General features: G+C 41.6%; 1 protein-coding gene across 3 annotated transcripts in view; it reads right to left on the bottom strand.

The window, feature by feature from the left end:
- LOC122817317 overlaps positions 1-15507 on the bottom strand; it is a 322631-nt gene that overhangs the window by 199066 nt on the left and 108058 nt on the right. For all 3 annotated transcript variants that reach the window (XM_044090537.1, XM_044090538.1, XM_044090539.1), the window contains one exon: positions 10466-10629. In XM_044090537.1, coding sequence (XP_043946472.1) covers positions 10466-10629 — 164 coding nt within the window. The remainder of the gene's footprint in view (positions 1-10465; positions 10630-15507) is intronic.

The following is a 15507-nucleotide window of genomic DNA, read 5'->3' as shown; positions in this document are numbered from 1 at the left end:
AATTTGCTTGCTTTAAACCCAAAAGCTGTTTTAACAGCTATTTTTGTCATACGAGTGTGTATTGATCAATTTTTGTTGAGAAATTCGTGTTTTTTTTCATCAGGGAAGGTTTCCCGTTTTAGTTAGAGGGGCCTTCCCCTGTTGCCTTGCTATTACTGTTTCTTTCGTGGGTCAAGTGCCCGTTTAATTTAGAGGGTCTTGACTCTCTCTCTTTCTGTGTGGTTTGGTCATCTGTAGTGTAAAAAAACAAAAAAAACAAAAAAAAACAAAACTTTTTTCTACTGTTGCTCTTAAACTGCTTAGTTTGTTGTATTTCTCTTCATACAGGTACTGTTTTAGAAATTAGTTATGTCCAAAGAGCATAGACCCTCCGGGTTTAAAAAGTGCACGAGGTGTGGTTATAAAATGTCCATTACGGACGACCACTCCTCGTGCGTCTATTGCTTAGGCGCCAAGCACCTACAAGAATCTTGTAGCGTGTGTCACGCTTTCTCATCAAGGGTCCTCCAGGAGAGGAAAAACAAATTAATCCTTAAGGGGTTAATTAAGCCATCCTTCGAGGAGGCTTTATCTTCCTCTCCTTCTCCTTCAAAAAAGAAGAAAGCGTCGGCTCCGACCAGTCAGTCGGAACCGACTGCTAAAAAATCTAAGCAGACTTCTCCATCGGCTCCACGGACTTCGGAGCCGAGGGCGGAACGGTCTGCCTCGATGCCTCCGGCCTCAACCCCTCTGGTTTCGGAGCCGAGAACTGGGGCATCGAGAGGCAGGTCACCTTCATCGGCTCCACTGATATTGGAGCCGATAAGGGTTACTGGCTCAGACTCTTCCCCCTCGGAGCCGAAGTCCTTATCAGCACCGAGGGAAATTGCCTTGAGATCTCCCTCGGAGCCGATAGTGGTAGAGTCCATTCGGAGCCGGTCCCCGAGTCCTTTGGAGCCGATGGAGAAATCGGTTCGGGCCCGATCGGTATCCCCCAGATCATCCAAGATGTCTGATTCGGACATCGACAGGGTGCTCCTAAGACTCTTCCAGACTCCGGTGTTCCAAAAGCTAGTTTCGGCTCCAGCCCATTCGGCTTCGGAGCCGATGGTCCACTTCCCTACTATGGTTCCTCCTCCAACAGCCTCGGCACCATTGGAGCCGGTGCTGGTGGAACCGGTGGAGGTTTTAGGGTCGGGCCCGACCCTTGCTCCAACTCCAGCTCTTGGGTCGGAGTTCAGTACACGGACTTCTTCCATCGGCCCTGGGGGGAGGCTTCGGGATTGATGTTTTCGGTCTCAAGTCTCCCTCTTGGTGCGTCGGCGGCGGGAGTGCCGTCCACTGTCGTGACCACGGAGGTGGGACCCTCCCAGGATTCTGGTGGTCCCGCCTTCAGGGCTATGAGGAGTGCGTTAGCCAAATCTTCCTTGGCTACCTCCACAGTCTCCCCAGATCCTTCCCTGCATACCGAGACTGGGTCCTTGGCAGTCCCCCTGTCCTTAGACAGCAGAGCCCCGGGGCCTGAGGTTACCTCCACTGGGGTTTCTCCCCCTCCTGGAGGTCCTTCTGAAGCCTCTTCGGAAGAACACCCCAGGAAGAGATCATGCAAGAAGAAGCACGTTGACTCCCCTGATGAGTCTCTTACATCAGACACTGATCTCGATGATGCAGAGGGGTCCCCTAAGTCATCCTCGGATGATGTCTCCTTTGCAGACATCCTGGAAGCCCTAAAACAACGAGGCGGCTGGCAGTCCAAACCTCCTTCTGCTGATGAGTCGGTGTTCCTGAAGGCCTTCGGGGCTCAGCCCTCCGCCTCCTGGGTGTCTCCGCCCTTCGATGAGCTCTTGGATTTGATCTGTCGAAGGGCGTGGGAACACCCAGACTCTGTGGAACCGGTGCCTGCTCATCCGAATAAGTTCCTCTCGGCACCCCCTGAAAAAGAGTTTCTAACTAAAGGTGTGGCTGTAGATGCTTTGGTGGTGGCATCTGCTACCCAGCAAGATGTAGCAGAGGCTTCGACATCCATCCATCCTCCTAATAAGGAGTCTAGGAGCATGGATCGGTACGGAAAGCGCACCCTGAGTTTAGCGGCCTTTACATTGAGGTCCTTGAACTACCTTACGCACTTTACCAGATTTCAGAGGGATCTGATTAAAGAACTATCCGATACCCTCTTGGGTAACCTGCCTGAGGAGCTGGCCCAGACGGTTGGCTCTCAGCTGGCTACAATGTTGTCCATCTCAAACTCGTCCATGAGGCTCATTTCTTATGCGGCCGAAGGGGCGAGTAGAGAGGCGGGTACAGGCATTGCTCTACGGAGACAAGCCTGGCTCCGCCTGTGTCATTTTGCGGAGGCCTTTAAGTCTTCCTTTGCCGACGCCCCCTTTGATGGGTCCTCCCTGTTTGGACCCAAGGTAAAGGACACACTGACCCTCTGTGAACAGGAGGGTAAGACTCTGACTGCCATAGGGGCACGATTTTCCACTCCCTTTCGGCCTTATCCCAAGGCTAAAAGAGGAGGGAAAATGTGGTTCCGTAGATCTCAGAAGCCTTACCCCTCTCAGCAGGAGGATTCCCCTTCCAGAGGCAGGGGAGGGGGAAATTCTTCCGGAAGGTGCCGTCCCAGAGGCGGCAGAGGCCCTCGCAACACTGGAGACCGCGAGTCCTTTCATGGCTCTTCAGCTTTTCACAGTCCCTGAGGGATTGCCCGACTGTGCAGCTCCGGAGCAAGTTGGGGGTCGTTTCTCGAAGCACCTAAAAGCCTGGGAAGGTATCACTCAGGACCGATGGGTGCTTCGAATTATCGCCGGAGGTTACACCATCCCATTCTCTCATTCCCACCCTCAGTCCAAAAAAATCCCGGACCCGCCACCCAGTCAACGGGATACTGCAGCCTCAGAAGTTTCAAAGCTGCTGCAAAAAGGAGTCATCCAACTGGTCCCCGCAGACCAGATCGGATTAGGGACTTACTCAAGATTCTTTTTGGTGCCAAAAAAGACTGGGGACTTGAGGCCCATTTTGGACCTCAGCATCCTAAACCGTTCAGTCAGAAAGTCCAAGTTCCGAATGGTCACCCTACAAACCATTCTCCCATTGCTGTAGAAGGGTGTTTGGATGTGCTCCATAGATCTCAAGGACGCTTATTACCATATCATGGTTCATCAAGCGTCCAGGAGACATCTGCGCTTCAGCCTAGGAGGCAGTCATTTTCAGTTCCGTGCGCTGCCCTTTGGTCTAATCACAGCCCCCAGGGTGTTCACCAAGTGTTTGGCAGTCGTGACTGCTCACCTGAGAAGTCTAGGATTCCAGGTGTTTCCGTATCTAGACGACTGGCTCCTAACTGCCACCTCCAGGCATCTACTACTGCAGAGCCTTCAAGCCACTATATCACTGGGCAGTTCCCTTGGAATCACCTTCAATTGGCCAAAGTCTGTGTTGCTGCCATCTCAACGAATAAGATTCATAGGGGTAGAGATAGACTCAAACCGAATGCGGGTCTATCTACCTACAGACAGAATACAAACCATACAGACTCCAGTTCGAGCCTTACTTCCCAGGTCCAAAGCTCCAGCCAGGATGGTCCTGCAGCTATTGGGATCCATGTCCGACACGGTTCTTCTAGTCCCCTTGGCAAGGTTGCACATGAGAATTCTCCAGTGGCTTCTTTCAGCTCAGTGGTCCTTTCAGGAACTCCCTCTCAGTCACCTCATATGGATCACGGAATCTTGCAAACGGGACCTTCGCTGGTGGCTAGTGCCCTCCAATTTGGATCAGGGACGACCCTTTGTTCTACCTCCTCCTGCGGCCACTTTGACCACAGACGCCTCCCAGATGGGGTGGGGGTGGGCATTCCCTGGGCAGGTCAGTCCAAGGCAAATGGCACCCGGAAGAGACCCTACTTCATATCAATATCCTAGAAATGAGGGCAGTACTTCTGTCCCTTCAAGCCCTTCACGATTATCTTCCTCAGGGCATAATTGCCATTCACTCAGACAACATGTCAGTTGTCTGGTACCTGAACAAACAGGGAGGGACCAGATCCTATCCTCTTTGCAGAGAAGCCATGAGAGTTTGGGAATGGGCAGTCTCGACCAAATGCTTTCTAGTGGCTACTCACATACCGGGCAAGTCCAATGTGATAGCCGACAGATTGAGCAGAACCATCCTCTCTCCTCACGAATGGTCTCTGAATATAACAATTGCAAGTCAGATTTTCAGCAAATGGGGAGTTCCGTGTTGCGACCTCTTCGCGACTCCTCTGAATGCGAAGTGCAAGGAATTCTTCTCTCTAACCCCGGCTCCGGGGAAGAGCCCCATGGACGCACTAGTCCGTCCTTGGCCCACCGGCTTGCTTTATGCCTTCCCTCCAGTTCCTCTCCTTCCCAGGGTGATTCAAAAGGCATCTCTCTTGGGGAGCAAAATGATCTTAATTGCTCCTTACTGGCCTCATCAAGTATGGTTTCCCTACCTTCGGAAATATGCTCTGGAAGGTCCATGGTTCCTGGATCAGATCCCAGATCTTTTGGTTCATCAGTCGGGACTATTCCACCAGTCCCTGCACACCTTAAAATTGACTGCTTGGCTCCTCCTCTTCCGACTATAGTCAGGAGTCATACATTGGATCCAGAGGTTGTACACATATTATCTTCAGCCCATAAGTCTGCTACAAAGAAACTGTATTCTAGCAAATGGAAAAGATTTGCTATTTGGGCTCAACTCCGGGGCCTGGACCCCATCTCTATTCCCGTGGCAGAAGTACTAAAATTTTTAACTTCTCTTTTCAATCAAGGCTCTTCAGTCTCTACCATCAAGGTCCAATTGGCAGCTATTTCCAATTTTCACGAATCCATAAACCCACCTTTAATGAGCAACAGCTTGTGTAAGACCTTCTTGAAAGGTGCTGCTCTATTAAGACCTCCGATTTCTCATCCTGCACCTCCATGGGATCTCGATATAGTGTTACGCGCCTTGACTTCCTTCCCCTTTGAACCGGCGGCTACATGTGATCTAAAGTTTCTATCATGGAAGACAGCTTTTCTGGTGGCAATTACTTCTGCCAGAAGAGTTTCAGAGCTTCAAGCTTTGTCAGTAAAATCCCCGTACTTGGTTTTTCACAAAGACAGAGTATCCCTCAGGCCAAATCCTTCCTTTGTCCCTAAAGTTTGTTCCAGTTTCTGCTTACAACAATCGTTAGAACTTCCAGTCTTTTTTCCAAAATATTCTAACAAAGCGGAATTCATATTCCACACACTAGATGTCCACAGGCAGTTGCGTTTTATTTAGACAGGACCAAACAAACAAGGAAAACAGATCAGTTGTTTGTATCCTTTTCAGACAATAAATTGGGCAAAGCTGTCACAAAGGTCACTATTGCCAAATGGATCAGGGACTGTATTACTCAAGCTTATTCCTATTCTAACAAAGAGCTTACCACCTCTGTCAAAGCTCATTCTACAAGGGCTATGGCTACTTCGATAGCATTTCATTCTAAGCTTGCCATTAGTGACATTTGTGCTGCAGCTACATGGTCTTCCCCGCACACTTTTATTTCCCACTACAAATTGGGTGTGGCATCTAGAGGACGAGCTTCATTTGGTTCCACAGTGCTCAGGAGTGTTTTCCAATGAGCCACCCAGGATTTAGGTGCTAGGGACCTGTCCCATCAGTACAGAGTGTAGGCGAGATAGGATCACATAACATCTTTTAGTTATGTACTTACCATAACTTTAGATGTTTGGGATCCATCTCGCCTACATTCCTAATAACCCACCCATCAGAGGATATCAGAAGGTTCGAATCCTCTTGTTTCATCTTGAAACATCTAACAATGTTATATAAACAAGTTGTGCATGTGTGCATGAATGCAGACAAACAAGATCTGGGGGGTTAGTGGTGGTGCATCCTGGGATAAAGATAGCTCAGCCAATAAGAGGCCTCGCTCTATAGCATAAGCATGCCAAGTCGGAGCCGAGGGATCGGCTCCGAGCCCATCAGTACAGAATGTAGGCGAGATGGATCCCAAACATCTAAAGTTATGGTAAGTACATAACTAAAAGTTATCACACCAGAACCTAGAACTGTGTGTGTGTGTGTGTGTGTGAAATGCCCAAGTAGGGATGGCAGGTTAGTTAATTAGCTTACTCAGGCTCAAACCCTGTACCTTAGCTTCACATGACAATAGCCTTAATCCACTACACCAACTACTGGATTGCTTGATTATCAAAGTTGATTGAAGTGTTCTGAAATGGGTAATTGTGCCTTTTATTATTTCATTTGTTTCATTTCTTAGTGGAAAAAATTATTTAAAACTACAGAGGTAGTTGCATTTTCAAGGAATGTGAATTTCAGTGCATTTTCAAGGAATGTGAGATTCAGTACATTTTCAACCAAACAATCTACACACACACACACACACACACACACACACACACACACACACACACACACACACACTGGTAACAATGAGGAGATAACAATCTGATAAATGCTTGGATAGCAAAGCAAGACTACCTGCTGAACTATCCTCTGTCTGTATGATGCAGAGTTAAGCAGATATGCATTTGAGACTTCAAATCCCATGCATGATGCATGTATGAGCATAGTCATGAGTCAATCTCTTAAAGATGAAAAGTAAATACTTTTAAAAATTTAAATGTTGTGGCAGCAATCCCCCTCCCAGCCACCAGGCCCTAGGCAATTGCCTAGGTCATCTAGTGCTGGATCTGGCAATTTCTTAAATAGAACTGTATAATGACCATGTATCCAAGATTTATTCTAAACTAATGTCACCATCTCCATGGTTATTGTGTTTTTAATAATGATACTGAACACTTAAACACAAATGAATAATAACTACCACTGTTATAAGCAAACCTGCCTTCTGTTTGGCAGAACGTTTTGATCTGTTATATACATTAACGGAGTAAGGGGTTATGAGCTACTACTGAGTTTCTCCCTTAGCCCCGGGTTTGACTTTTTTCATATCACCATGCACACTTTATGATTCCAAGCAAGTCATTTACTCAGACAGTATTTCCAGGAATGCCTTGAAAAAATACTTGTGTCTAGTTGGTTTACCTGTTTAATAAGTAAATAAAAAGGGAAACTCAGTTCTTAAAACCACCTCACAACAACAACAGATCACTTTTTTTTCTGTACTGGACTCAATCATAATACAGCTACACCAACAGAATGTCATACCCCTTTGACTTTGGTAACTCTGAATATTGTGCTATTGTGGTGCTGTGGTAGCTTTGTCACCTCACAGTAAGATGCTATCCGGTTTGATTCTCAGCTAGAGCGTCTTCTGCATGGAGACATGCGTGAATGGGCCTACCTTCATTGAAGGTTGTGCATCAGGGCTGGCAACTCGGCACATAAAAATCTTCTGCCAATCATTAGCGGAACGGAGTTCCGCTGTGGTGACCCCTAACCAGGAAAAGCCGAAAGAAACAACAACACATTTACAGCTTAGTTATTTCTTCATAAAGTTCTATCATAACCATGCCTGGCACCTAGAAATGGCAGTCACATAATGTTATAAGCTCATCGTTAGAGCTATAGTCCTTGTTTAGTGACCTGTCTGGTTTCACTATCTCAAATCTCTCATTTAAGAAGCTGAGTTTCCACTTCCTTATCTGCGCAGTCAACTTTTAGTAAGACATTTGACCACAGATTGTATTAGATCTTTACTCCTGGAACTGACATTTGTAATGCATGGTATCATGAGGTATATGGATCCTGCCTGAGCTCTCTTATATGTCTGTTATAAACCTGGATTTTGTTGAAGATACTGAGGATGGCTGTATCTCCAGGGTAGCCACACAGCATACTTTTTCCATTACTTCCATACCAGAAAACAAAGCAGACCATTTGGACACTTACTGTTTACCAACTCTGGTGTACACTGCATAACAGCAATGGCATATAGGCAGCCTGTCTCTGTGCCAGTGGGTTAGATGTAATGCCCTCAGTACTACTTCTACATTCTGAATGATAACAAGAATCTGGCAACTGAGCACAAATTATTCAAGGTGCTGTTTTCTGCCACAACTTGGATTACATAGGAAAGCCACTGTGACATGCAAATACACTGAGAAGCTATATAGCAGAGTCAGCAAGTATCACTTTGGTACAATAGACACAATATAACTATCAGCAAGTATCACGTTGGTATAACAGACACAATGTAACTATCATCAAGTATCACTTTGGTATAATAGACACAATATAACTATCAGCAAGTATCACTTCGGTATAATAGACACAATATAACTATCAGCAAGTATCACATTGGTATAACAGACACAATGTAACTATCATCAAGTATCACTTTGGTATAACAGTCACAATGTAACTACCAGCAAGTATCACTTTGGTATAATAGACACAATATAACTATCAGTCATGCAATGAAATGTTTATCAACCTGTAAACTCTTTTTATTTTTAATTTATGTTTAATGACTAGGTTGTTGAGCTGGGCTGTGCTCCCTTTCAGTTGATGCCTGGGAAAAAGTAACAAACAATAAATTGTGATAGTCCAACACATTATTTGCCAGAAGGAGTCACAGTATACATAGAAATGCTTTCTTTTGCATGCTGCATTTCTACTTTATGGAACTCTCTACTGGATAAAACTGTCTTTTTATGAAACTAGGGAGTCTTTTGTTAATTCTGTCAAATCCTGGTTTATGATATTCTGTGAATATTATGGCAGCATTACATAACTTCACCACATAATGCACTTCTACTGGTTTTATTATTAGGCATTTTTTTCACTTAACTGTATTCTGTGTGTCAGCCTTAAATTAACATGTCTTCATCCATTTGATTATGCTTTAGGTAATTAGTTCACTCTCCTCTGTCATCAGTGTAGTCTGGTATAATATTATGTTTGATAATGTGGTATTTTATTATCTAGTGTTGATACATTTTAAAGTATATGTGAATACTGTTGTTCAATTATTATCTGTAAACTTAACGTATGAGATTGTATATGCGATCTCAGGTTAAGATTTTCTATTCTGAATTTTTATTACTGTCATTGTGCATTGAAAATGCATGATGTACTCCTAAAGGAATAACTAATCCTGCGTGAAGCCTCATCATATACTCAGAAGTTCAGAGCTGGCATAATTCTTTCCAAAGACTTGCTTTTGTTTCAGCAAAAGCTAACCTATATACTCGTAAAACACAAAACGAAACCACTACAAACCAAAGTAAAGACGTGGCAACCTGCTGAAAGTTACAATCCTTTATTACATGAAGCGCTTTTCGTTCAGTAAAAATCCTCGAACTTCATCAGATAATTGGTAAAACATTTGAAGCCATTTAAATACCTGTACAACACAATCAGCTGATATCAAACTACTGCAGTTTAAAGGGCTATACTATCCGCTTAGGTTAAAAAACTAAACTAAAATTGTCACATAATCTATTAATATAGCAGTCCCCATATTCAGGTTAAAAACTAATAAAGTTAATAAAATTAGGAGATATAAAATACATCTGTTATAAAGATTAGTAAATAGAATATACATAAAATATATGTGAATACCTACAGACCATCTCACTAATATTATTCAAGCAGCAGCACATCTAAATTATTCCAAATTGCAAGCGATTGATTTAAATTGCTATCTACACAAATTTTTAATTTTTAATATAGGCATAACTGAACACATATCATTTAGTCCAGGGTCATTATATGCATTTAAATGTATTTGCCATATTAATTCCAACTTTTCAAGTTCAGTTTCAGTTGGTTCACCCCTTATTTTTGGTTTCATTTGGTCCAATATCCAAAATTTAAATTCATGGTTAGGGTATTCTTGCACGTGTTTTGCTAATGCACTATCTTGATTGGCTTTTTTGATGCTATATATATGGTCGCATATTCTGTCTCTCAGTCTGCATTTTGTTTTGCCCACATAGAAACTGGGGCAGTACAGGCACTTGGCTAGATATACAACCATTTTAGAATTGCTATTGTATTTGCCCGTACCCCTCAATACTTTTTTATTGTTATGGTTGTTGAAAATACAACAACCTCATCAGATCAATAAAAACTTCTTCCATGGTGATAGGCTAGAGCTGTTCTATACTTTCCATGCTGTTTAGTGTTTTACTTCTACATTTTTTGTTGTACATAGATTTCAGTTGTTTAATTTTGGATTTATGTACTAACTGGAAAAAAATTAAATAGGAACTAGTATCACTAATACAATTATATAAATAAATAAAGTAAGGAAGGAAGGAAAAATTTAGAAAAAAACAGGAAGGCTGGATCATTTGTTTCTTATATTCTCAATGCTTTTTATCCCCTACATGCTAATATCATGAGCTGATAATGTACAAGTTGTTATCCCCCAAATTTTGACTGCAATGGGATCTTATTCCATTCAATGTTAAGACCAAAGTTTTCAGTTGCCAAAAAACAATTCAACACTTATAGTTGTTAATGCAATATAGAAATCAACACCTACCACTAAAACCTCTATGATCTTTAGGTCAGGAGCTGCACACATGCTCTCACTTTTGCCATAGTACACATGGTATTTGGTAAGCTGAAATTCAGGTGGTGCCAAATCAAAGGTAACGATCACATTCATTCCTTCCTCTGTTATATTGATTTTCTCAGGGTACCATTCTAAAAGAAAAGAAACATGGAAAAAAACACCATTGTTTTCATACAGTGAGATGGCTAACATCTGAAATAATTATTTACTTAGCTTTTTCCATTTATAATTATTACTTATCATTATTAAATCAGCTTGTCCTTGCCCAGTAATGGAGAAAAAAAGTAATCCTGGGATGTGATGGCATAACACAGAAGCTGCTGTTTATAAACAGAGCTGAAAAGATGGAGGTATGCTCGGCTTCTGCATATGGTTACTTTTATTCAGAATTCTGGAACCTAATCTAGAATATAAAAGTATAGTTATGTAAGTAGCATTTACCATAACAGTAGATGTTCAAATGTTTCACTGCTGCAGTAGCCTTTGGCTGTTTGGATTGTATCCTGCCCAGGATTCAACAACCAACCAGCTTTAAGAGATCTGACTCCCGCCACACCTTGACAGGACAGCCTATTTGTGGAGAGAAATCAGCATTTCAAGTGAAGATAACTTCAAAATTAGTTCAATATTTTTTGCTGTCTCAACTAATAACAGCTGAGAGTCTTCACAGGAAATAGAATCTGGCTAGAAGCTGTCTAATCAGCACTCAGAGTGAAGGCGTGGGAGGGAATGAAAGCTTTCTAAAGCTGGCTAGTTGTTGTATGCTGGGCAGGATACAACCCAGATAACCAAAAGCTGCTGCAGCAGTAAGAATGATGAACATTGTTAGATTTACAGAGAAGAATGATGTGGCATAGACTGATATGGGTAGTCCAGTAATTGGAGGGTAGCTGATGCCCATAAGGCCGGGTGGAGGTTGGCATAATGGCTAAGGTATTTACCTTACAGACACAAGGTGCAGGGTTTGATTCTCACATGGGGTAACTGGCTAGGCTTCAAATGGCCTAGAATGGCATTTAGCCTAGTACTAATCTATGAACCTATAATAAATATTTGCTAGCCATGTAAAGGCTTTAGGGCCGCTAGCCTAGTAACCTCCTATGAAACTATGAACCTATAAGCTGGTTACCTGTATCTAGGAGGAGAAAATATATAATATGATATGATCAAAACATTTTTTCATGGTTATAAAACTGAGAATCTTCTCACTTGATACTCAAGGTATTGATACTGAAGGTATTCTGTATGTGTTGATTATCACACTTAAAATATAAGGAAAATATTGCAAGGAGAATAAGAGACTTCTAATCATAAGAAAATAATATAGGCCTGGGCTGATAATACTTTTCCTAAAGGTCTCACCACGTACAATAACTTGTTCATACCACTAATCATTGATAATAAGATATGAGATTCTGTAACATAAAAAACTATGGATTTATCAGCATTGCCAGTCTCAACATAGATGCTAATGTTAATGGTATATTATATGCATGCAGCTGCTGCTGTATTACTTATTTGAAATGTTCATTAATTGAATATCACCAAAAATAATTTTTTGTGTTATAATTTATTTATTGAAAACAATTGTGTCCCGGCACTATAAAGGCTGTCCTTTATATCCCACTTTCTCCTGCTAGACCTCCGTTGTGATTACCAGCATGGAACCACAAATAGACGAAGTATGCGAAAACTAATTCTTTAATAAAAATAAACAAAACAAACGTAGAGAAACATCAGATTTAGCGCTTTCATCTCCTGGAACGGAGACTTCTTCAGAATCCAGTTATAAACTAATACCAACAGTCTTTTATATTGTTCTTAATTCCCAATAGTAGTTGAGTGAATTGATTAATTGCTTAATACAATGTGAATTTAAAATTTAAAAGGGCATTTCATCCTCATGTTGAACCACATCAAATACATTAAAATATTACATTGGGAAAACTGAAAGGCACCTTAGAAATAGAATATACGAGCACATAAGAGATATAAACAGGCACAATGAAAATAATGCCCTATATCGACATGCAATAGAGTGCAAAAATGCTGATTACAAATTTTGGGTATTAGAATTGGTAGAACATATGGAACGAGGGGGTGATTGGGAAACCAAAGTTGAATACAGGGAGATGATATGGCAACTCAGACTTGATGCCTGTGGTAATTGTGGCCTGAACGACCATATATCTATCACCCCTGTACTGAAAATATTAGCTAATGACCCAAAAATAAAACTGTCATAAAATGTTTATATTATGTTTATAAAATGTTGTTTATAAAATGTTATTTAAGAGTTACACATATACAAACATAAAAATGTCATAAATATGTTGTAAAGAAGGTGATCAAAATACTGTAAGGGATGTTGCAATAACAAGATTTAAATAGTCCTATCATGTTCTTTGAAATGTTTTTGAAATGTTTTTGGAATGTCCTTTTGAAATGTTTTTTGATAAGCTCCTTGGAATGTCTTGTTGACATTTTGTACATTAGAAGTTTTTAAACAATTCAAGACATTTTATTTACTGTTCACTATTTGTATAGAATTAAATATTTATTATTTATTATTCATATAGAAATAATTTAATTAATTAATTAATTATTATTTATAATTTATTATTCACCATTCATTGTTCACAATCTTAATATTTTTCATATTTATATATATATTTATATACATATTTATAATCATATTTATATATAATTATTTATTTACTCATCATACATCTATTAATTTAACTACTCAGTATTTTTAAGGAATGTATATTTAGAACATTTTTACCCTGTATTAGTTAATGCATTTGATGTGGTTCAACATGAAGATGAAATGCCCTTTTAAATTTTAAATTCACATTGTATTAAGCAATTAATCAATTCACTCAACTACTATTGGGAATTAAGAACAATATAAAAGACTGTTGGTATTAGTTTATAACTGGATTCTGAAGAAGTCTCCGTTCCAGGAGATGAAAGCGCTAAATCTGATGTTTCTCTACGTTTGTTTTGTTTATTTTTATTAAAGAATTAGTTTTCGCATACTTCGTCTATTTGTGGTTCCATGCTGGTAATCACAACGGAGGTCTAGCAGGAGAAAGTGGGATATAAAGGACAGCCTTTATAGTGCCGGGACACAATTGTTTTTGGTGGCATAAACTTTTTGGTTACTAATTTATTTATTGAACCAAACTATTTTATGTATTCCTGGAACAAAGTCATGTATCTCCACTCCCATCGCTGCACCAAAACAGTTAAATAATGTTGAAATACATACCCCCCGGGATTCATGAAGCTTGCGCCATGCGCCGGAGTAGCGTTGGTGATCTAGTGCCAAATATGGCCATCGAGCGATTCAGGTAAGAGCTGTTTCCACATGCACTACCAGCATACGCCAGAGCTGCACAGCTCCCGGCGCATGTATGCTAATTACCCCATGCGCAGCAGTGTAGCATGCAAATAAAGGTATATAGCGATTCATGAAGTTGTGCAGGCGTAGCATAAACATGTAGAAATGTAAACCAAAAAAATGGTTTACATTTTGTCAAACATAAAATCGGAGCCATGAAAGCAGACCAAACTTACGTATTATAATGTTGATATATGCCAATGGCTAAATATATAGCCAATGGCATAAAACAACATGCACAACATATAAAAAATAAAATTTAATGCCATGGCCACACAATGCAAAGTAAAACCGCAGTGCATCAGTGCGCAAACGGGATCACAAGGAAAATATATTTAGATGTTGTAAAACTGTAATGTAACGCAATTCATGATATCCCCATAATAGTCAATGGCATGCATGCTACACCAAAACCATGGCGCAAGGGTTGCTAAGGGTCTGTGACAGTGTTCCGTGCTGTAACTAGGAATTAGCAGTCAATGCCATGCAAATGAGTCAAGTAATACTGAATCACAAATGCCCTGCCAGCGTAAGGATGTACCACACGGCGTAGCATTACAACACTGATGAGTGGCCTGGAGATAAACATGACATCAAGAGAGGGACGCGCCACCGTAGCTGTAAGCACATTGGATCATTGCTAATCCGTGTTGCATGTTGCTAAGCAAAACCGCAGGATAGGGGTCTGGAAGTAGCCATAGCTTTGCTTAGCTGAGAGCACACAAGGTAACTGAAAGTTCATGTGAACGTGGATGAAAACGTGCACAAAACCCGGTAAACGGTTGTGCGCAGTGCGCACCACAGCTGAAACAGGAAGGATATGGGAAGACAATAAGGAAATGCTGCAGCATGGTAATTGGAGTACAAATGAGTAATTAACACCTAGAAACTCACAGTGGGCCATAGACAACAGCTAATAAGGCTGCTAGCAGCTACCTGCAGAACAGGAAAGGGGAGGTACCGTACAGCAAAAAAAAGAGAACTGTCACAGCAGAACAAAGCAAACTTGCAGTAGATCAGCTACATAACACATTTCCCAACACAATCTTGGGTTGTAGAAGCACAAAACAAGAAAGGCGGCAGCTGGATGCATGCCTGACAATGGGAGGTGAATTGGGTTGAAAATAAAAGTAAAGGGCAATAGATGAATCACGGCAGACAAGCGTAAGTCAACACCAAAGGCCCCACAATAGCAGTACCTGCTGTAAAACCCATAATTAAGATACCCTGCAGCTGGAATAGCACAAACACACCCAATTACACCAGCATCATCCATTGCACAACAGTATAAGGTGTGAAAACCCCACACACAGACTTGTGTATTCCCAGACACTCTGCACCATTGGTGTATACAGACGGGGAACTTTTAATATGTATATGTTAGGGGCTGCCATAGCTTTGATTCACCAGAATGTGTTGGAGACTGATGGTGGTGTGGAGGAGGATGCTGACAACCATCTCAGGCACCAGAGGAGGAGACGAGTGTTCAGACCCAGGGTAACCTAACAGGGTCTACATGATCTGGAGATAGTAGAGCATTACAGGGTGGACAGGGACATCATAGAGCAACTTGTTGAGCTGTGCCAGCCATGCCTCTGAGCCA

This window comes from Protopterus annectens, chromosome 12.part0 (assembly GCF_019279795.1).
Source record: "Protopterus annectens isolate FY-2018-M chromosome 12.part0, PAN1.0, whole genome shotgun sequence".
Lineage (NCBI taxonomy): Eukaryota > Metazoa > Chordata > Ceratodontiformes > Protopteridae > Protopterus > Protopterus annectens.
The sequence above is the reverse complement of the archived record's forward strand: the minus strand, read 5'-3'. Positions and strand labels throughout refer to the sequence as shown.